The 22152-nt window shown below is 40.4% G+C and overlaps 1 protein-coding gene across 1 annotated transcript in view; it reads right to left on the reverse strand.

The window, feature by feature from the left end:
• PEPD (peptidase D) overlaps positions 1-22152 on the reverse strand; it is a 142099-nt gene that overhangs the window by 88115 nt on the left and 31832 nt on the right. The window contains exons 7-9 of the mRNA XM_083870097.1: positions 16976-17020; positions 10638-10713; positions 9205-9251 (exon numbers count right to left, since the gene is read on the reverse strand). Of these exons, the coding sequence (XP_083726223.1) occupies positions 9205-9251; positions 10638-10713; positions 16976-17020 (168 nt within the window). The remainder of the gene's footprint in view (positions 1-9204; positions 9252-10637; positions 10714-16975; positions 17021-22152) is intronic.

The raw sequence follows: 22152 nt of genomic DNA on the forward strand, positions 1-22152 counted from the left end.
CCACCCACATAGCACACAACACATAAGTGCTGTTCAGTGACAGAGTGCCAACATAATCACTAATGCCTCATAATCTTCCTTTCACTTTCAAATTGAATGTTTGAAGTTTGAACTTGTGTTCAACAACCCAGAGCAAGCAGAAATGCAGTAAGGGCTTAGGTTAAAAGGGCGTTGGTGTCCCAGCATAGAGCTTAATTTGCCCTCAATAGATTTTTGAATACTTGAACTATTCTGAGAGGAAAAGGCAGTAATTTGTCATTTGGGATAGGCAAACCTACTACCTTAAGGATAATAAAAGATTATAGCACTCAATTTCTGATGACAGTGTCCGGACCAAATTTAATCAGGTGCAGAAGTCAAAATTTTTAAGGGAAGGGAAGCTGAGGAAGCAGGTTCAGGTAGATCCAAGATACACTTTGTAGCTACATCTACCATGACACCTTCTCTAATTCCTGGGAACATTTCAACATTCCTTTCTTTATGCAGAGACCAAACAAATGCCCACACAGGTGCTCTGTAGGCAGGTAAAAAAATCTGCACATCCCCTCACCTTGCTCCCTGTTCACAGGGTCCCCCAGGTCCATTCACTGGCCTCAAGCCACACCTGTCTGGACAAACGCTGCTCCTTTTGCCTGGAGCTCAGGCTGCTTTCCAGCACCTGAGCTGCCTGAAGGATAGGGCAGAAGGACCAATTACCAACAGTGGAAATCAGAGGTTAATGCAGATTGAGGGACTGAAATAGGATTAATTTTCAATTGTTATTCTAAACTGCACAAGGGACCCAAATCAAACTCCAAGGGCCAGTCATAGGTGATAAAATCACATCATCGATCCTAAGTATTAAAGCCAACATGAAAATCAAGCACAAAGTAAAAAAGCAAACTGCCAGAAAGAGATTATATCATCTACCCATGAACTCCCTCAAGTAACAGAGGCCTCCTTGCCCCACCAGCCCCAAATAACCAACAAGTTCACCCGATCCAAACAAATTCTAGACCCCCTCAGAGGTCTTAAGGACACAAGTCCCTGATCTGCAGCAGCAACAGAAACAGCACTGGCCAGGACCTTCCTCAGTTTAATGGGTTCTTCTTGTAGGACACCCACTTCCTTCTCACAAAGACAGAATTACTGTGAGATGATTCCTCCCTCAATATAAACATTTCAGGGATCTCCCCAAATCTTGCAGGATTGGGAAACAAATGCCATTGCAATTTCCAACCCAAACAATGTATTAGTAATAGACATTACTATTCCTTGTTTTCCTCTTCCTTCAAACACACAATAAAGAAAAAAACCCCAAAAACTGGAGAGTTCACGCAATGTAATTGGGTGTTCACCTGCATCAAACCTTCCAGTACAGAGCAAATCTAGAGGTTACACAGGCAAAAGGCTATTAATAAACTTAACATCCTAAACTTCACACAGTCCAAATGCTTAAACTTACACAAGTTTTGCAAATTATTTGCTAAGCAGAGACAGAAGAATGCTTGCCCATCTCTGCCACTCAGTACTGACCAAGAGGACATAGCAGGTTCATTCTGAAGTAAGAAAGAGCAGAGATCCAGTCCAATAGTCCTGAAGGATATGGCACCTTACAAGAGGTTTGTACCAACTGAGAAGTGATAGCAACCGTACCGTACACTAACAGATTAATGTGTGGGCCCTTCACATATCTCATTAGTTCCTTTAAATATACAGGTATCAATAGATTAATTGGGAGACGCAGAGTCAGTTGTCAGCAAAGCTCTTTGTAGCTCTCACTTGCCAAGACTGCCTGAACATTCAATTCAATTTTAGCAGAAGCATCACCTCTGTTGTCTAATGTCATTCAGATTCCTCTCCAGTCCTAGCATTTTCCATCCCTTTTGCCTGCCTACCACAGGAGGTGTCCTGCCAGAGCTGTTTGTGAACAAAGGGTGAGTGGTGGGTGAGTGGTCAGTGACCACCTTGGGCAGAGTGAAATGTTAGCATTTTCTATACTTGGGAAGGACACCAGCAGAATTTCCACCATGGATATACAGCAGGCAGACTGTTTATAACATTGATTGACGGAGTCCCTTGGGAGTCAGTCCTGTAGGACAAAGAAGTCCACAAGACTGGACATGCTTTAAAAAGGACCTGTTAAGTATTCAGGAGCAGGCTGTCTCCATGTGTAGGAACACAAGTTGCTGGGGAGAAAGACCAGCCTCCTAGTTAAATAGAGAACTTAGGCTGGAGATTAGGGAAGAAAAAGAGAATTTATCATCTATGGAAGAGGTGTCAGGTAACTTGGGAGGACCACAAGGATACAAGGTCATGTAGAGGAAGATCAGAGGACTAAAAGCCCAATAGTTGAAGACAACAAAAAAGTTTCTATAAAAACCTTGGGAGCAAAAGGAGAGTCAAGAGTGTCTCCATCATTTCTTGAGTGCAAGAGGGTAGTGCAGAGACAGGGGATGAGGAAACAGCAGAGGTACTTAATGCCTTCTTTGCCCCAGTCTTCAATATCAGGATGAGTTATTGTCAGGATATCCAGCTCCTAAAGCTGGAAGTTGGTAATGGGGAGAAGAATGAAGCCCTCATAACCCAGAAGGAGGTGGTTAGTGACCTGCCCTGCCACTTAGACACTCACAAGTCTGTGGGCCTTGATGGGATCCACCCCAGAGTGGCAAAAGAACTTGCCAAACCACTCGTCATCCTCTACCAGCAGTCTTGGTTAACTGGAGAAGCTCCAGCTGACTAGAAATTAGCAAATGTAACAGCCATGTAGAAGGGTTGGAAGGCTAATGTGGAGAACTCCAGGCCTGCCAGCCTGACCTCAGTTCCGGGCAAAGTCATGGAGAGTATCCTGAGTGCCCTCACATGGCATGCGCAGGACAACCAGGGGATCAAGCCCAGCCAGCATGGATTTATAAATATTTACATTTCACTGTTTGGAAGGTGGAATAGTTTGCCCAGGAAGAAGGTGGAGTCACCACCCCTGGAGGTGATTAAGAAGAATATAGATTTGGCACTGGGAAATGGTTTAGTGGTGTAAAGTTTATGGTGTTGGTGCTGAGTTGATGGCTGGGCTTGATCTTTAAGGCCTTTTCTTCTCCTCTTCTATGATTATATATCATCCTGTAACATCAACCCTGATCTTGCGTTTTTCAATACTGCTGATAATGCACACACTCAAAAAGCTACCACCTGCCAAAATAGTACACAATTCTGCACAGTTCATCCTCTAGACAGATGATGCAACAACAGAAAACCAAACAAAAATCAAACCAACAAAAAGAGCCATCACAACAGACATAAGAAATGCTGCTTAAGCTGAAAGGTGTCACTTGCACACTACGATGAGGATGCTCTAAAAACAAACTTGGAAAAGAATTCATGCAGTGGGCATGCCAGCAGCAAAATTTGCCCTTTTCATGTGTGTTAAATAGGTTTAATTTTCAGGTCAGTGTGTGATATCAGGACATCAATGGACAGTCTTGGTATTCTATCCCTTTACTTCATGTTGAGCTTCTGGCCTCTGATCATGATCAATTCTTTGATGGCCAACAAATACAAAGTTCTCATCTCTCTGCTCCATCAGTAATTAGCAAAAATTATTGAGGCAAAGCTTACAATGCAGATAAAGCATCACATACGGTAGAATCTTTACTTTTGACTTGTCTGAACAAGCATGAACAAAATCCACATCAAATAACAATTTCAGCCTGCTGTCTTTTACAATGAGTTTCATTTCACATATCTCCAATCTTAGCTTGTCATTAGCAATGTTAATTAGTTTACTATCTCAATACCACACTAGATTCAGTAAAAACTGAGATCATTGCTAATTTGAGAAGAAAGCTTGTTCTTCCTTTAATACAGTAATAATCACTGCAGTGACTAATAGCAAGTCACTGCAGAAAACATCCATAGGAATTAATAATGCTTGCAATTTTCAATTGGTTACAAAATTAAAATAAAAATGCCACTACTTTTTAATCTCCAAGAAGATAATCAAAGGATCATTATGAATTATCACACTTACTATATTACTAACCCTGTGAGGACATATAGTGACACAGCATTCAAAGTTGGGTTATCTCTAGTTATGCCACAAGCCAAGTTCTGTATGCACACATGTGGTGTACATCCTGCCACTGCTCTTTCTGAAGGCAACCATTTTCCAATAGGAGCATGGTAATCGTCCTCTCTTATCTCTGTCACGATAGAGGGGCTTACTTTAAATCTCTCACATGGCCCAACTTCACAGATTTTTTTGTGGAAGGTAAAACTCAATTATGTGGAATATCAATCACAAGTCACAAGAGTGATCTGTGCAGGTAAACAGTACTCTTGCACCAGGAGGTGACTGAAAGACAGAACATCTGAGCTTCCCCCAGGCCCTCCTGCAAAGGGAAATGCTGAGAGGTTACTGGGAGTATACTGAAACTGTTCTGCTCCCTCCCAGCAGCTAATGGAGTCCATCACCAACCACCATGAAGCTACTGACCAGCAGTTCAGGTAAAATGGGTCTCTGAGGTTGCAATGCCCCAAAAAGTGTCTGACTCCCACACTTCTCCTTTCAGCTGGGCAACTGGAAGTGGGCATGTTTGCCAGGGCTGGGGCTGCTGGACTTTCTGCAGTGGATTTACATCTCCTAAAGCAGATGAGGTGCTGAGAAAGGAGGTCTCCATGCTCACAGGTAATCCTCTCCCCTATTTCTGCTGAGTCGAGTGTGCACATATTTGCAACTGTGCCTCTGTATGCCACAGAACAGAAACAATGCTCAGGGGTTTTCTAAAGCCATTTTTAAATTTAGATTTATTTAAAGACTATTTACAACCTCAGTTCAGCTGGATTAGGAAATGAGTGGCGACAGTCTAATTTAAAACATCAAAGGACCAGCTGTATGTAGGGAAAGTGGGCAGGAGGGGAAGGCTGCAGGAAGTCTCTCTGAATCCAGCTGCTCTTCCAGGCAAACACATTATATCTGACTTCCCTCTGGGCACTGAACACATGAGATTCAGCAGCTCACTCAAACGAAGCAATTAGCAGGTACCCAGCACTTGCTGTCAGAGCTGTCAGCACTAAGCTGCCTGCCTGGCCCTGGACACCAAAGGTCATTTCATATCACCATTTTTAGGAAGTCCTGGATGACCCCTGCTGCCCCTAACAAGGGCACAGGTACAAAACCATTGGCTCAGTGACTCCTTCCCTGCCAGCCCCACTGCATCCACCCCAGTGCTCCTGGGCTGCTCTGAGTGAGGATTTCTTGCTAAAAACAGACTGTGGCTGATCCACTTCTTCCTTCAACCCTTGTGCTAGAACTAGATACACAAACAAATAAATAATATCAGGTACAGGATCATCTTGCACCAAACCACCATCCAGACAGCAGGCAGACTCCCATCCTACCACACAGGGCTGCAGAAACAAAGGAAAAATTAGTGGATTGCATTGGGCCTTTTAAAATGCAGGAAAAGGTCACTTTCCACCTCTCTCTCCATTTCTCATGTATTTTAGAGTTTTAAAACTAACCTTTTGATAGTAGCACCCTACATTTGAAAGCACATCACCTCTAATTGCAGGGCCGTTTGGGAAATAAGGGAGTCAAGCCATTCCCAGGCTGCACAACACTAACTTAAAAAAAAAAAAAAAAAAAAAAAAAAAAAAAAAAAAAAAAAAAAAAGAGGGGAAAAAAAGACATAAAAGACTTATCAGTAACTGAGCAGACTGACATGCTGCTTGAGACTAACAGAGTGCAGATCTCTTGTTTAATGAAAACACACAAATCCCAGTGAGGGTCATGGCACAATTCAACACCATTTCTACGCCAAAAAGCAACTCTCAAAGATTCACCAGTATATTCTCATCAGCCGCAGTGGTGCATTCTTATTTACTATCTATGCACACTCACATGAATGACTTACAAAGATAATAACTGAGCTGAAATTCTATCCATCCTCATAAAAAAAACCCAAGTATTTTTGAAGATCATTTGCTGCAGAAGTCAGTGACTTTTTCAAAAACATTCAAAGAGCAAAATCACCAGGAAATGGTAAGTGGCCAATACTGATTAGCTAAAATCATCAGCATTTCACTAAAAGGAAATACCCTAAGGAAAACATAACTATTCTGGCTATTTTCTCTTTTTTAGTGAAATAATATGTGTGTTTTATTTTCAGTTTGTTCCACTGGAGCAGAGGAGAGAGAAAAAAATGAAAGATAGGAGCCATAATCTGTGAGAGTGCTCTCAGACTTCCCCAGATAGTGAAATTTAACACTGACAGATACAACAGCAACTCATCTCAGACCCCAAGCTCTGCTCTGGAATCAGGGATAGCACTGAAAAGAAGAGGGATAAAGAACTTCTATCAGCCTCAGCTCGTAAGAGAGGCCAGGTGTAAAAATAGTCTGTCAGCATTGTAAACCAACAAGAAAAAAAACTCTCTAGCCACTTTCTTGCCATTTTATTCTTCAAATTACTGCTGTTACAGCAGAGTGAAGTTTAAGTTTTGCATTAATCTGAATCTCTGGGAACATGGGGTGGGATTTATGGTAATGGCTAAATTTTAATATCCATGTAGCAACTGTATATAAGTAACACTCTTCCAGAACCAGGTGTCCACATTACGTTCGGATCTCCAGCATGAACCTCAGGCCTGAGTAAACAGTGCCCTCTTCAACACAACTTTAGTGCTGGAGATCTTATTCTGATATATTGGACATTTGGTAACAAGAGCACCTTCAGTGCTTTAAGAAGAGGATAAACCCCCCAAAAATGGGCAATGCATACAAACAGCTGTGTGCCCAGAACTCCTGATGCACCAAGTCACTCACCTGTTGCTACAACACACACTTTCACATCATTCCAATCAAACTGACACCCCAATCTTAAAAATGTCCTTTTCAATAAAAAGGGAACACATGAGGAAATGCATAGAAGATTCCACACTTCATCTGGTAAACAGCACACAGATGAAATCTAGAAACTGATAAACACTGATCTAGAGAAGTTCTCTCCAGGCCTTCAGACACTCTGAAACAGGTGACTGTAGGTCCTAATTAGTACTTTCAGCGTGTTTATATATATACACAAAACATCTTTGTCTATATATGCACACTTAAAAAACTTTGCTGAAATCACAGAATTTATTCACACACTTCTCAAGTTGAGGAGATTTACCATTTTGCTGTATTTTAACAATACATTCAGTACAGAGCAGTTTCATAATTAAAAGCCTTTAATTAAAGATTAATTAAACATGAGAAAAGCACAAATACTAAACAAACTGCTTCAGAGAAGACCCAGAATCTGACCTACCAAAATGACTTTATATGCAATTGCACATGCTGTGAATTACTGTTTGCAGATAATTGCCTTGGCTGTCTCCTTAAAGTCAACCAACCACACATTAAAGTTAAATAATATCAAACCAAAAAGAAGTCAGGGCTGATTAGAGTTGCAGTTAAATGCATTTATTTTTTAATATATATCTCAGCATTAACACATTACTGTTCAAAATCTTTTACCAGCCTTTAACCAAATGGACAAAGAAAAGTCAACACTTAGGTCCTACATCCAATAAGAGAAAATTTTAATTGCTTTTGGGATCTCTGCCATTATTCTTCCCAGCAGACAGAAGAATAGCAGAGAGCATTTAAATTTTTAGGGCCCTTTTTCCCTAAAGGAATGGGTGCAGGGATGAATTCCACCAGTAAAAGAAACTGAAATTCTAATTATAGTCTCCAAGGCAGACACAGTAGAGCAGTCTGCCAAGACCTCTTTTATTAGCTAAATAACTTCAAACTCTCTCAAGAAGTGTAATCCATCAAGATGTAAGGAAGAATAGAAAGCAATTTTAAATAGGTGTAGTAGCCATTTAATTAATTTATTTTTTTCAATTGAAAGACACAAATAATCTTTTCAAAAGGTTGATGTGTATGAGAGGAGCTAGCCAGGGAGGAATGAAAGTCCTGGAGAAAAAAGGTAATACACCTTGTAGACTTACAGAAGAGTGTTTATATACATAGTTGTTGTATGATGTTTAAATCAAACTGCCAGGATCATGACATTTAAAAGCACCTGAGAATAAATTCTGCTCTAGGAAAATTTTTGATTGCTAATGACTTCCAGAGCCAAAATTTCACTGTCAGCATGTATGGCATGGCCAGTGAGCAAAATAAACACAAATTTCATTTAAAAAAAGTTAAAGAATGTAAACAATATACTTTTTTTCCTGTTACCTGGTGGTACGTATAAATGCAATTTGAGGCACTGACAAGTTAAGCTGCTTAAATGTAACATTAGTTTCTCCATATTGCATATGTTCTAAGGGCTTTATTTGTCTTATGAGCTACCTTGAAACCCTGATGACAAATATTGTGGTCTCTTTATGTTCCCTTTCCTGGGTACTGCTTCAGCCTGCTTACAAGCCTTTGAAAATTACTACCAAGAACCAACAGTAACTGACATATGACTGCTATTTTCTAGTTCTTCATTATGCAAATACTTTAAAAATTGAAAATACCATGTACAAGCTAAAAATAAATGGACTTGATGATAAAAACCATGCTTTATATGATAGATGCTGATGATCTAATGTAAATATTGATTCAAGAGAGAAGGCAATGTTTTCCTTGGATCCAGACACATCATTAGTGTATCAGTTAGGACCAGCCAAACCCCTCATGGATGCCTGTACAGCACATTCTTTTCAACAGGAAAGATATCTGCTGCTTTCTTATTGATTTCTCCTCTGCAGAGCACTCAGCACATGTGTGAGCTGAGCTCCTTGTGCAGACTAAGGACAGGTACTGCTGCCTTCTAATTGCAGACAAAATGTAATTGAATACAGCCTTTCGTAAGACTCTCAAACACCCACTCATGCTTCTTCCAAGCAAAACCAGACTAAAGGCAATGTTTAACCATAAACACCATTTTATTAGATGGCTTCAAACTACGCAAGCAGCTATTTCATCAAGCTTCTGTACATTACTGTAACTCCAGGAAGAGAGAGATGCTACACTTAACCAAAAAATAATGATCCCTCATCAAATGCATGTTTGAAGCAGATGAAGTACCACCTCCAAATAACAAAATAATGCTTACAATGGCCTTCAAACAGCAGTGAACTCTCAGTCTCAACTGAATCCATGCTACTGCATTGTCTCAGCTATTGTCTTTTCCCCCTAATACAGAGATATTATCTTTTTTATTATAATTAGTGTAAGAACTCTTACCTCTCCAACTCGTATTCTTTCATTCCTACTTTTACGGCCTTCATTACCTGTAAGATACATATTAGCATGGGATCATCACACTGGGAGGGAATCTCACATTTATGAATTTATGACTTATGACTATCTCCAGAGAAACCTCTATTACAAAAAAATCATCTGTACTTCATTTAAATTTACATCAGTAGATGCATTTTAAAACTACACTGGTATCAAACACTTCAATCTTTAGAACGTCTGCAGTCTCCAGTAATAAAGCAAGTTTAACTGCCAAACTACAATATCCTAATGAAGTGCAGCTCATCAAAATATCCATGTTCAAATATCTATCAAAATATCCACATGGCAGCAAGTCCTTTTGTTCTACTTAGGCAAAACTAAGCTATGAACTGGATTATCCTACAATGGGTGAGTCTCTTTTATACTTTGAAATCTGAATCAACAGAAAATTACTAGGTTGCACCTAGTAGTGAAACACTGGTTTACAAGTCATAAATATGATCCTTGTTCTCAGATTTGCTAAGAATTTAGGATTTGTTTCTGTATTGTAGAAGTTCTAGGCCGCTGCTCTACAGAAAAAAATACTCTCAGATGTGATGAGATTATTCAAGGATGATGAAAAACCAAGGAGTATGAATGCAAAATTAACATCTTTTGAGTTTTCAATTTTAAAATATTCATTTAAAAACATTCTTACATTCAAAGTTTGGACATTTGAGGAACAGGAGCCAAGACAACAGCTGAGTCAGTCACCTCATCAGCTACTTTTACCTATGCTGCCTCTGGTCATCACCACTCTCAGAACTCATGGGCAGATCTGCATCACTAAATGGAGCACAGGACTGACACCCAAGTGGATTTGGTCATCACCATTAGGAGAGGAGTGCAGCTCCCCTGCTGTAGTGCCTTGCTGAGAGCCTGCACTTGTCACTGCCACACCGGAATGGCAACAGGACAGCAGGGTTAGCACTGCCCCAGGGACACACCCAGCCCTGAGGAGCACCCTGAGGGATCCTTTCCCTGTCCTACACTGCATGGAGGGACCTCCCCAGCCCATCAGGACCTGGGGACAGTTACCTGCTGGTTAAACTTTTCAGAGCTGCACATGGGCCTGAATAATTTTGATCTTTTCTTTCTCCTTCATTATACAGGTATTTGTGCACACAGAACAGACAGACTGCAAGCAGGTCACCTTCTGCTGAGGTGAGCTCTCAGCCAAGCCCACACTTCATTTCTCACACATCACAAACGCACCAGTGAGTTCAAGGACAATGCAAGGTATATTACTGGGCTGTAATAGGAGGGATATTATCCTCTTATTTCTATCCAGCCTTTCCATTATTTTATTACTAAGCAATTCTGGGTTGCTGGGGACATTTTCTGAGTACCACTGCTACACTAAGAGCAAAAATTATTAACAGTAAAGGATCCATTACCTCTTTATGAGCTTCACTGGAGATTTTATTGGTGTAGCGCAGAACTTCCAACTCCATGTCTGTCTTAATGACACGACTTAAAGAGAAGAAGAACAGATGACATGTTAGACTGCAACTTCACAGCTTAAGAATGGAAAATGAAAAAAACCTGAAAATAATATGCATCACTTATAATAAGATTAGATGAAGTACACCTCAAGAGCAAACAGCTATTATAGTATTCATGACAGCAAAGTATTGTTGGCATTGATTCAGTGTTAGCAGAACAATCTTACAAAGGGAAGTCACAAGAATTTCAAACATCAGCCTGCCCTGTTTAATACTTACAAACAAGTGGTTCGATCAACATCTTTTCAACTCACTCTACAATACATTAGGAACAAAATCAATGCAATTCTGCATTCGTCCTAACTTTAGCACTACTTCAAATGGAACATTTCTACAAGCATGCTTGATTTCCTTTTAAACACAATTTGAAACTATTCACAATTGAAACTATTTTACATACTCAAATTCTCAGAGCTACAGAATTTCTGTTCAGCACAATCCCAACTCCCACTTATTTGCAGTACCTCAAAAGGTGGACAGGGAGTGGTGTGAAAAAATGCTATTTTTGTTTAGTATTAAAAAACTCAACCACGAAATTCAGAAACCACAGCAGCAGTAATTACAGCCACGATGTCCACTCTTTCACATGTCTGAAGGAAGATAAAAACCATAAAACTCCAAACAAACCACTGCCCACAAAACCCCATCCTACTCTTTGTGATACTGAAATGTCTTATGTGTTACTGAATTCATGTATGTTTATAAGCCTTGATACTCTCTCCTGACCTCATGTCAAACATGCACCATTTAACTTTTCTCTACATGTATTTCTATCATGTATTTCAAATAAAAGCAGCTATTGAGTGTGACATGCACAGTAAAGCAGACATAGTTCCATAACCTCTGTTAAACACCACATACTCCTTCCACTATTACACAGACTGAATTCCTGGTATTTTTCATGCCCATCTCAAAGGCAGCTGTGAAGTACACACTTACTGTTTACAAAGTACAGAACTACATCTATTGAATTGCATGAAAGTATTTCAATCATATTTTCAAGCTGCACTCCAGGGTTTGCAGCAGTTACAAAGAACCTTAACTGTTACACTTTGAAACTGCCACCAAGACCCCTCTTTTTATTGTAAAATGCTCCTCCTCACACTACTGTAGAAAACTATTTACTGTATCTCTGCTCTGTAGTTTGTTTTAATGAGTCCAGAAAAAGGTTTCTCAGCCATCAGTGCCTCCGATGTGAGATTACAGCATTTCCCATAGATAGTCCATTACTACAGCCACTCCCCTTCAAATACAACTCCTCTGGCAAGAGTAAAGGTACCTTTGTAAAATCCTGATATTGATCAAAATGCTTTTCAAACTGAAACATTGTGGAGGGGAGTGGATTGACTTTCTTAGTCAAATGGAATTTGACATGAAATAATCACTACGCAATTGAGAATGAGAAGTACAAGGTTTTAAAATGTACACCAAGGTGAAAAAATTACACTGGGATGGTAAAATCTGCTGACCACGAGTGAGGAAACAAACTTTCACCCCTGCCTTTCAGCCAAGACATAAAAAAAAGTGGCTCAAATATATTCCACTTATTATGAGGTAGCAAAGGCTTATAGATTTTTAATTATTTTTTTTTAAATCCAGTGCCTTGGAAGACTGCATGTGCTAGTAGGGTAATTTAACACTTGTTTGATGTGCCTTTATATTACTTTCAGTATACAGTACATATCCATGATCTGCAATTGCCAAAAAAATAGGCTGTTTCATAATTCAGTTGTCTAATCTCTTCGCTGCAATCTGCTGGCAATAAAAGTTACTAACTGCTCCACAGCAAGTGCAAATAGTGTTAGAAACCATTTCCCTTGACTAGGGCATAAGGATCAAGGTATTTGTATTAGATCACAACTTCTCAGCTATCTGAATATAGAAATTCATGCTCAGCCTCCCACTGACTATTTATGCAATGCAACCCCTTCATTTACACAAGGTCAGGCACTGAAATACTTTCCAGAAAATATTGAGTCATTCTGAGACCAACAAAAACCACTATCCAACCACCAGGAGGAAGGAGAGGGAGTGAATGTAGAGTTGTGCAGGGAGCAGGATCAACTTCACCTACACCAGACACTGGGCTCCTGTGTTACAGAGGTACTGCTGATGGAGGTCCCACATCATGCCTGGGAGCAGAAAAGGCTGTATTTCACCACCTTCTCACTGTTTGGATGGTGCAAAAAGCAGCACCCTCCCAAGCCAGGTTTACAGCAGAGGTTGGCACTTCAGGGCAATCTTGCACGTCATGTGTATCAGAGTTCTCAGAGTTTTCTTCCATCTCCAAAATAAAGATAGGAAGAAAATCCCACCTTTTTTCATGAATGTGAACTTCAGCATTTTATTAAAAACAGCTCTTGGACCAGTTACAGCCTCTGCATAAAGGCATTAATATTTTAATGGGAACAAATAATTTCCAGGCTCTGGCTAATGCAATTGCCACAATGTATAAATTCCACATGTAAGGCACTCCTCAGATTAGCAGGGGGGGCACTCAGTGCAATCTAGTTGAAATAGAAGCACAAGACTCTGACTTTTAGGACTGACCTAAAACTTTCACCATTTTTCCCCCTCATTTTACCAGTGTAAAAAAATTTCTTCTTTCTCATTCTCCTTTTACACACATTTTCTGCTTTTATTTCCACTTAGCCAGATGAGCAGCTGGTCTTTCCACACATGTCAGTCATCCAACAGGACAGAGCAACTTTAATATAAATAAGTATCATTTCAATCCTGAAAGTGCATTTGGGCCTTTTAAATGTCTGGATACCAAATTACACGCATGACCTAATCAAGTGGTCAAGAGCACATAGAATTTGAAGCAATTATGAGGATGAAACTCACATAACTCAACTGTATTTTCCTAAACGAGTGCTCTCCTCAAAGATACATAAATTGGTTCTCTGTGTGCATTCTGCAGCTGTGATAATGCTGCCAGAAGTATTTGTTTCCAGTTATCAGATCAGAGTTTTATCAGCTGGCTTGTTTTGCTGCTTTTTAGCACATGTGTGCAACCTGAACATCTCCTCTCTGTGACATACATGGAAAACACCTGGGAATGTCCACTCTTCCTTTGCCTCTGGAAATAGCAGATTTACAGACCACCAATATGTAAGGGTGATGCCCATGTGGGCAGACTTCACAGGCCTGTCTTATTTTTACCCTTTCTCACCTCTGCTGTTACCTTTCCACATTTTATTTATAGAAATTTCTCTACCACTGTTTATACATTTATGCTCTTCTGCAATGCATAAAAAAATGGCTAGCTGAATTAGCATCAAAGCCAGAAAACTCAGCAATGCACAAATGCAAATGAGAGGTATCACAGTACAGTTCTGAAAGACAGGTGCATGAACACCAAAGACAGGAGGTCAAAAAAATGTTAAGAGGTTTACAGCATAAATAGAAAAACCTCTGAAAACACAAAAAGCAAATGCACAGTTTTAAGACATTAATATACAGATCAGTTGTCACAAAAAATTAATTATAGCTTTCTATAAAAATAATGCAAAATACAGAACATATGAAATCTTCCACATAAAACTATTAAACCCCATTTTCACTGAGATTACAGGAAAATACAGAAGATACAGGCACAAAGAAAGCTGCACATTACTAAATGTTTACTTCTAGCAACAACACGATTATGACAGACACTGGCAAATTACAGGAACAAAAGGCCATTTGGCCAAGTGTTGGTGTCAAAAAAACTCCTCCTAATTACGAAGGAGCTAATTTGGACAAGTTTCAATTCTTTCTTCTGTTAGACAACATTTTCTTTCTAAAACACTGGAATCAATATTTAGCATATCCATCCACTATGAAATTTGAAGTGGAAGCCTTTAAATTTAAAATGAAAGTTTTAAAATTTTTTTGGAAATACATTCACACAATAAAATGAAAAGAAAGTTAAAACACCATCTGCAAACTGCTGAAATCCAGTCTAAGGCTGAATTCTTCTGTTTTAAGTTCCATACCAAGTCAGAAAATGATGAGATCTTGCAAAAACAAGCAAGAAAGGCAACAGATCCTTAACCACAAACACTTTGCCTCTTGTCAGTATTGAACCATTTTTTCTGCATTTTATTAGAAGACTGTCTAATACTAGAGCTGCCTTTTGTAGCTCCCAGTTCTCCCTGGCTGGTTCAGAAAGCTCAGCCATTTCATCTCTAGCTGGCAGTTTGACAGCACAGCACAGAGTAAAGTTTTTCTGACAAGTACCATGTAAAACACAGTAGTTCAGATCTTGCCAAATCTGAAATGAAATGCATCCCTGCAAGGTGATGATTCAAAGGATGCAATTTCCTACCCCAGAATATAACCCAAAAGAATTCATCTTCCTAAAAGAAAAATTTTCTTAACTCTAAAAATATTGCTTTCCAAACCAACTTTCTTAGCTGGTAACTTGACATTCCAAGGAGACTTCTACTTTAGTAAGCTTTAATATACATGACCAGTCATTCACGTTAATTTCACCAGATACTTAAATCCCAACAACCATCTTTAACTTACTTCTGACTTAAAATGAAAGCCACCAAACTCAGTAAAACCTTTTAAGACGTTTCTGAATAAAAATCTGAACTTTTTCTTTACTTAGAATTCCCTTTCCTTGAAAGGTAGCTGTGGGGAAGGTGCATACCACCAAGCATCCCTCTTCTGGGAGGCTGCAGAAGAACTAAATCACAATACACTGAAGAGATGATTCTTTCCACCCCAGCTCCAAGTGCTGCCCTTCTACTGCCTCAGTGCCCCACTTCTCTCAGAACAACCTTCAGGACCTTATGTTTGTCCATACCTGAGCTTCCTAAAGAAGGTTTAATTGCCCTTTAATTGCAACCACAGAGGAGAAAAGCTTATGACACCTTGGTAAGGGGGATGGAAACAACCTTGGGAAAAAGCCTGTAGCCCTGGTGCAAAGCTTTCTGCCACTAAAATTGCCATCTCTGTCCCTGTTGTCCTACTGTGTCTTCAGAGCAAAGCTTGGAAGTCAGACAAGGTGCTCTCTAGGTCCTCTTTACTCCCCTTAAATTCAGAAATCAAGCTTATAACATAACGTCTCTGTTTAGGAAAAGGAGCAATACAAATTCTAGAAGGACAGAATAGGCAAGGTATAAAAATAAGTCCCCCTCACACCCATCAGCAGGAGCAAGGAGCCCATTGCCACAGCTCCAGGCCCATCCACAACCCAGGGATGGAACAATCTCTGCACAAAGGCTCCCCACTTCCCTTTTGCAGCTTCATGTCCTGCCAAGCAATGAAAAATATATGCCACAACAGATATGTGACCTTTTAATAATTCTAAATGTTCTGAAATCACTGATGTTCAAAACACATCTCCACAGTTTTCAAACTGGCAATTAGCTGTAGATGGAGACAGCAGAAGATGGTTCTCAGCATATGTGCTGAAAATAAATAGTAAAAAGCATAATATGTAGTAGCATGCAACAGAATACACTTCAACAGTACAAGTCAGAGGGTGCACCTGTGGTTTGTTTTTTCAGCTTATCTGTCTAAACTAAGGATTTGCTTCCTCATTTCTAGATTAATACACAAAAGAAAGCTTAGATAAAAACCTAATTCATTAACAAAAATCCACTTTCTTAAGTAATTTCCTAAATGGAAAACTGGAGAGCATTAGTTGCAGAGCAATCCTGTGGACTAAGTCAGCAATGTTGACCAAAAGAGGAAAACCAGTAAAATGGAGCAGCTTTGCACTCAGTCACACATCTAGTTTGTTTCAGATAGGCTACAGCAGAATTCCCCAAGAATTACAAAGTACAATTATATGAATAATAATTCAACAAAATTAAGGCTGTTAAAATAAATCCTGGAGAAGAAACAATACTTAATTAAATACTACCTGCTTAGACAGAGTTTTGATCTGTGTTTGATTTCTCTTGCTAGAACATAAATTATCCTCAGTTCTTTTCCCACTCATACAAATTCATATTTACACAAATGTGACTTAAACCCTAACACATCCTAGAGAAATGCATATCCAGATACAATGCTTAAGGGATATTACATAAATTCTTTGGTTTTCAGTGCTGTTACCTACCCCTATTACTATGTATGTACATTATTTCCAGTCCATAACATGAAATCAACTTAAAATTAAAACTCCTGTGGTAAAGTAGGAGGCTCCTGCTGAGGGAATCTCTCTGAAGCAATGGAACAGTATAAGCATCTTCAACGCTACTCAAAGAGAAAGATTTTATGTTACTCACCATTCTGCAATTTCAGGATGAAGAATTTTGTTGTTCACATTAAACCTAAAAAAACCCAAAGACACTAGTATTAAAAAGCAGCCAGACACAACAGCAGAGACTTCATACTAGTTGGTTTTTTTTAACCATGCCTTCTCTGAGGAAGCGAAAACACGTATTGTATGGGAATTCAATAAAGAAGCCAGTGAGAATAATGGATTTAATTTTGAAATACATGGGACTAAACCAGATACCTCATTTTAAGGATGTGCAGAAGCCAGGATGTTTGAGACACACGTATCACAATTCTTTTGACAAAGATACAATGTTAGGTTATCAGTTCACTGCTGTGAGTGCTGTGAGTTCACTGCGGACAAGACTGACCTCAAGACATTCCTTCCCAATTATTCTGTGATTTTTACTTTGTTCCTCAAACACTCTTCAATGAAATGAAACCCAGTGAATTGCAGATTTCATCCTTTGTTTCGTGCCTTCCCACCTCTGTGTGCACAGGAGGTGGCTGTGTGATAAACAAGCTTCCTTAGAGGACAGTGAAAAGGAAAATAACCTCTCTGTGTCCTTTTCCAATCCATAGAGGCAAAGCAGCTTCCAACTCGCCTTGGCCTCTGACACTTCACTGTTTTTCTGTTTATTTTCTACATGAGCAGTTCATGTATTCTTGGAATGATTTTGAGGCTCTCTAAACAATAACATTACAGCGGCCAATAGAGTAAGGAGCTGAGTAATTAGGTGTAACACAAATGGATTTTCAAGCATTGTTAAATGGGGTTTTTTTGCTTACAATTTGAATGTCTAAGGAGTGTTCTGCAGCAAAGACATTTTTGTCTGCTCAGGACTGTTTGCTCTCCAGTTAGGGCATTTAGGAGAATTAAAATGCTACAAGCTCCCAACAGTTCTTCAAAAGAACGTTATGAGGCAACAGTTCATTTTCCCATTTTTGAAGGAAAAAATTAAATCTATTCCAGGTTATTAACCATTCTTTATTCCTCAGGGGGGACCAATGAAAGCACAAATCCAATTTTAAAAAAATTACTTAGAAGTCACTTTTAATTGTGTAAGGGTCATCCTGCATCCTGAGAAAGCAGAAAAAAACCCCTCTATGTTTCTATTTTTCAGAAACAGATACTCATAAACTTATAAAACCCTAATAAAGAGAAGGCTAGTAGCTCTGTATTCCCACACCAAGGCACAAACCAAAAACTTATTACAACATTCAACAAGCTGTATGGTATTCAATATTATGGGGATTAATGAGAAATCACTGTAAAAACAACTCAAGACAAAAAGCCACCCACCAGTCACAGACCAATGCACCATTATATAACCAAATTGGTCACTTGGAAACAAGAAAGTATCAAAAGGGCGTATTTTCAATTTAATCATCACCATCTCAAAAATTATCACTTAGGTACACTAATGCTGAAATAATTCTACAATGGAAGAGACAGCAAAATACAGATTTATACAGAAGAAAATATATGAATGACATAGTAAAATCAATTTATGAATATTCTAAGAACCCAAAAGCCTGAGCTCCCCGTGTGGCTGGAGAACACCCCAACTGACACCACCACAGAAAACCAAGACAGAATGATGCTACAGCTGTAACAACCAACTCAAAACCTTTCAATGTCATCAGTATGTCAGATAGAAAACTGATCAATGAAGGGAAATGTAAGGAGACAGTGCAGCACTGGAGTGTCCAACACCAGCTCTATGCAAATAGAACTATGGTTATTGCGAAGTAACAAAAGAAAATAAAGCACAGAGCAGGGCAGCTACAGAAGGCAGCTGACTTTGACTCTGAAAATCCACATCTCAAAAAACTGAATTGATCACTTTCACCACAAGCACAAATGGACGAAATCAAAAGCAAATCAAATGAGTCAAACATGAACCTCATAAAAGAAGACTGTCCCACCCAGGGAAAAACTGTACACTGGTGTAGACTTACAGCAGCTCACTCTTTTGGAAAAGCCATTTAGCTACAGTCCCTGGATTTTATCCTTCCTGGCCATAAAGGCTCTTCTTGAACTGTCTTTGTGCTGTCAGAAATACAACTCTTACTGACAGGGACCATCTACTATGTGGCAGTTCCTTGAAATTCTGATTTGCTGTCAATTGGGGAAGCTCATTAAACACCCAGAAGTGCAGCAGGATTGAACCAGGGCAGTGCTGGGGGTGGAGAAGAGCCACAGAAGTTCTGTTCTGAGAGAACAGTTCTCTCTCTCACCTGAAAGACAAACTTTCTGATGTAATGCCTACTAAAAAACAAGATGTTAGACCTCTGAGACACAGCATCCATCCATGTGTGTGAGAGAATATATTGTAGTTTGCTTTCTCAAGAAGGTCAAAGACTAAGGACAGAAGTGTCTCAGCTCCATTCATCTCATGGAAGCTGTGGGTCCTGTGTGAGCAGCCACAAGGCCACCTGTTTATAACTGTGAGACTTCTGATGACTCAAATTACACTTCACTTTGGTTACTGTTGTGGTTTAGGGACAGCATTCTCCAATTTAGTGCTCTCGCTGAGACCACAGCATCACTGCCACTCACTTGTCTCCTTCCCCTCCAACTGGAAACACAAAATGCAAAGATCATGGGTTGAAGAAAGACAAATTTACTGGAAACAGCAATGAGATAAGAAAAGATAAAGTAACAGCAAGGCTTCCATCTATCAGGGTTACATTATTTTTGTTATGACTAAATTTAACTAACTTTGCAAAAGCCAATGTTACTGGAACTTTAAACTAGTATTTAGGGCTTCTCTTACTAGCTAATACAGGCACTTAAAAACCTCTATTTATTTAAAACTAAACTTGCATTTCTGCCTCATGTCTGTGTGGATTTATGTATTTTAGTTTTTCTGAAGGTTCTAATTCAATATTAATAACTAAAGGTGCAAGACAAAGAAACAACTCACATGGAAAAAAACCCAACAATAAACAAAACACCAGACTGTTCTGCCCAAAATGATTCTCAACAGGAAGAAACACCCTTTTCTTCCAAAGATCCCTTCCTCCTGGCCCCAGCAAGACATTGAAGGGGTATAAACAAAATCTGGCTGTGTGTTCTATCTATCCTAGATGTCACCCAGGTCAGGAGAGCTGGTGTGCTGTCTCCTGCTTGCTGCACCAGGAGCTTACAACTGGTATCTGAGCAATCCGTATTCACTGTCCATGGTAGTAATAGCACACAGTGACAGTGTCATTCAGCAACCAGTATTATACAATTCAACACTACAAACTGCAAACTGTTCTCACCCAAAAAAAAGGGTGAATATCATGTTTCCCCATCCCTCTGCATCATCCACCAAGTGCACCCAGGTCCTTGAGCAAAAGCAAGCCCACACATGGGTTTGCCCTTGCCTGAGGCAGGATGAATCCACACTGCCTTCCCTAAAACATTTCTCATATGCATCACAAGGACTTTATCCCCTGCTATGGTACATGGAGCTTTTGACTGACCAGGGCCAGCTCCACTGGCAGAGCCTCTAGTGAAAACTAACCAGGTGGCCTTTGCTAAATGTAGACCCCAATGTCCAAAGGTCCCACCACCCATGGCTTTCACTGTGGTTTGAGCAGTCCATTGCAGCATTTGACTTTCCCAGAGGCCAGTCTGTCACAGGGAACATGAAACACCCACTCAGTCCTGTGCTCTCTGGCCAAGGTGTCCATGAGTCTATTTCAGAAACAAGTCTTACTGTCTGGCTCAACTCTTTCTGGGATGCCACATCACCACAGGACGTGGCTGTGCCTCGGGCAGTAGTGTGAGGCCAAGGATTAATCTCCAGCCATCCAGTGGTTATTTCCACCACTGTCAGCACACAGTGCTTGCCTTGGCGGGTCTGGCAGGAGCATGATGTCATCCATTTGCCAGGCCTCCCCTCATTTATATTTCCACCACAGTCCCTCACACCACAGAGGCTTTACCCATTTGGCCCTGCTTGAGTGCAGTGCATGTTTCAGTCATGGATAACCTGGGAGATGGTGTCTGTGGTTAAAGCCACCCCTGGATCACAAATCCATCTGCATGTTGCATCTTTTCCCTGATGACCTGAGGTGTCATGGGCTCATCAAGCCAGAAATAACTCAGCTTCGTGTTGCCAGTCCAGACCCACCTGAGACACTTTAATCTGACACCCCAACCCACCTGTCTGTTGTGATGTCCTTCAGCAGCCCTACGTGAAGGACTTGGAGAGCCATGTTCTCTAGCCAGGCAGTGATGTTCTGCCACAGTTCAGCAGCCCTGATGGGTTTCCCCTCTGTGCTGCCAACTGCTCTTTTCCCAGCAGTCCAGCCACCCCCACAGGGCATTTGCCACCATCCAGTCAGTGGGTCAGTGTAGAGGTAGTGTTGGCCATTTGTCTCTTTCAGCCATGTCCAAGGCCATCTGGAGGCTTTCAGCTCTGCAACCTGACTTGATCCACCTTGTCCCTCAAGAGCTTTTGTGACTCATCATGCAGGACTCCATGCAGCAGCTTTCCATTTTCAGTGTCTCTATGATACAGAAGTGAAGAGAGCATTGGTTTTCCTTTTCTGGTAGCTGATTATATGGTGGGGCCTCCTCAGCACATCACCTTCTCCTCCTCTTATGATGGTAATCTGAAATGTTCACCTTCAGGCCAGTTTGTGGTAACTTTCAAGATCCCTGGGCAATTGGGGTTTCCTATTCAAGGCTGCTGTGTGATCAGTGATCCACTTACTCCACATGGCATCAGGGCCAGGATGTGTGGAAGGGACTTCTCCTCTGAACATCAGCCCAGCACTGGCAGTCAGGTGCCAGGAGGAGCTGTGCTTCAGGGCAAATTGATCAAAAGTAATATCGGCCCTTCTGTCTGAGGACTTGCCCACTGGAAACTGGAGCTGCTTTTACCTTCGAAGAATTTCCTGTGGTGGTTGTTTTTCTTCTCAACTCACATTCCTGTGCTCCCAAGGCAGAGGTGGGGTTTCCATCCCACTCCCTCATGTCCTCTCTGTGATCATGCAGGTAAAACCACAGGTTACTTCATGTTGTGCCCCCTCTCTCTCTCCAGCAGGGGAGCACTTGCTCCCAATACCAGGGACTGCTCTGTACTGGCAGGGCATGGGATACTTCTTTAAATTGTTGGTTGTCCTCTTTAAATTATTGGACATCCTTGGACAGTCTTTCCATGGATGTGATGCAGAACTGTGGTAA

The sequence above is a fragment of the Zosterops lateralis genome, assembly GCF_965231275.1.
Source record: "Zosterops lateralis genome assembly, chromosome: 12".
NCBI lineage: Eukaryota > Metazoa > Chordata > Aves > Passeriformes > Zosteropidae > Zosterops > Zosterops lateralis.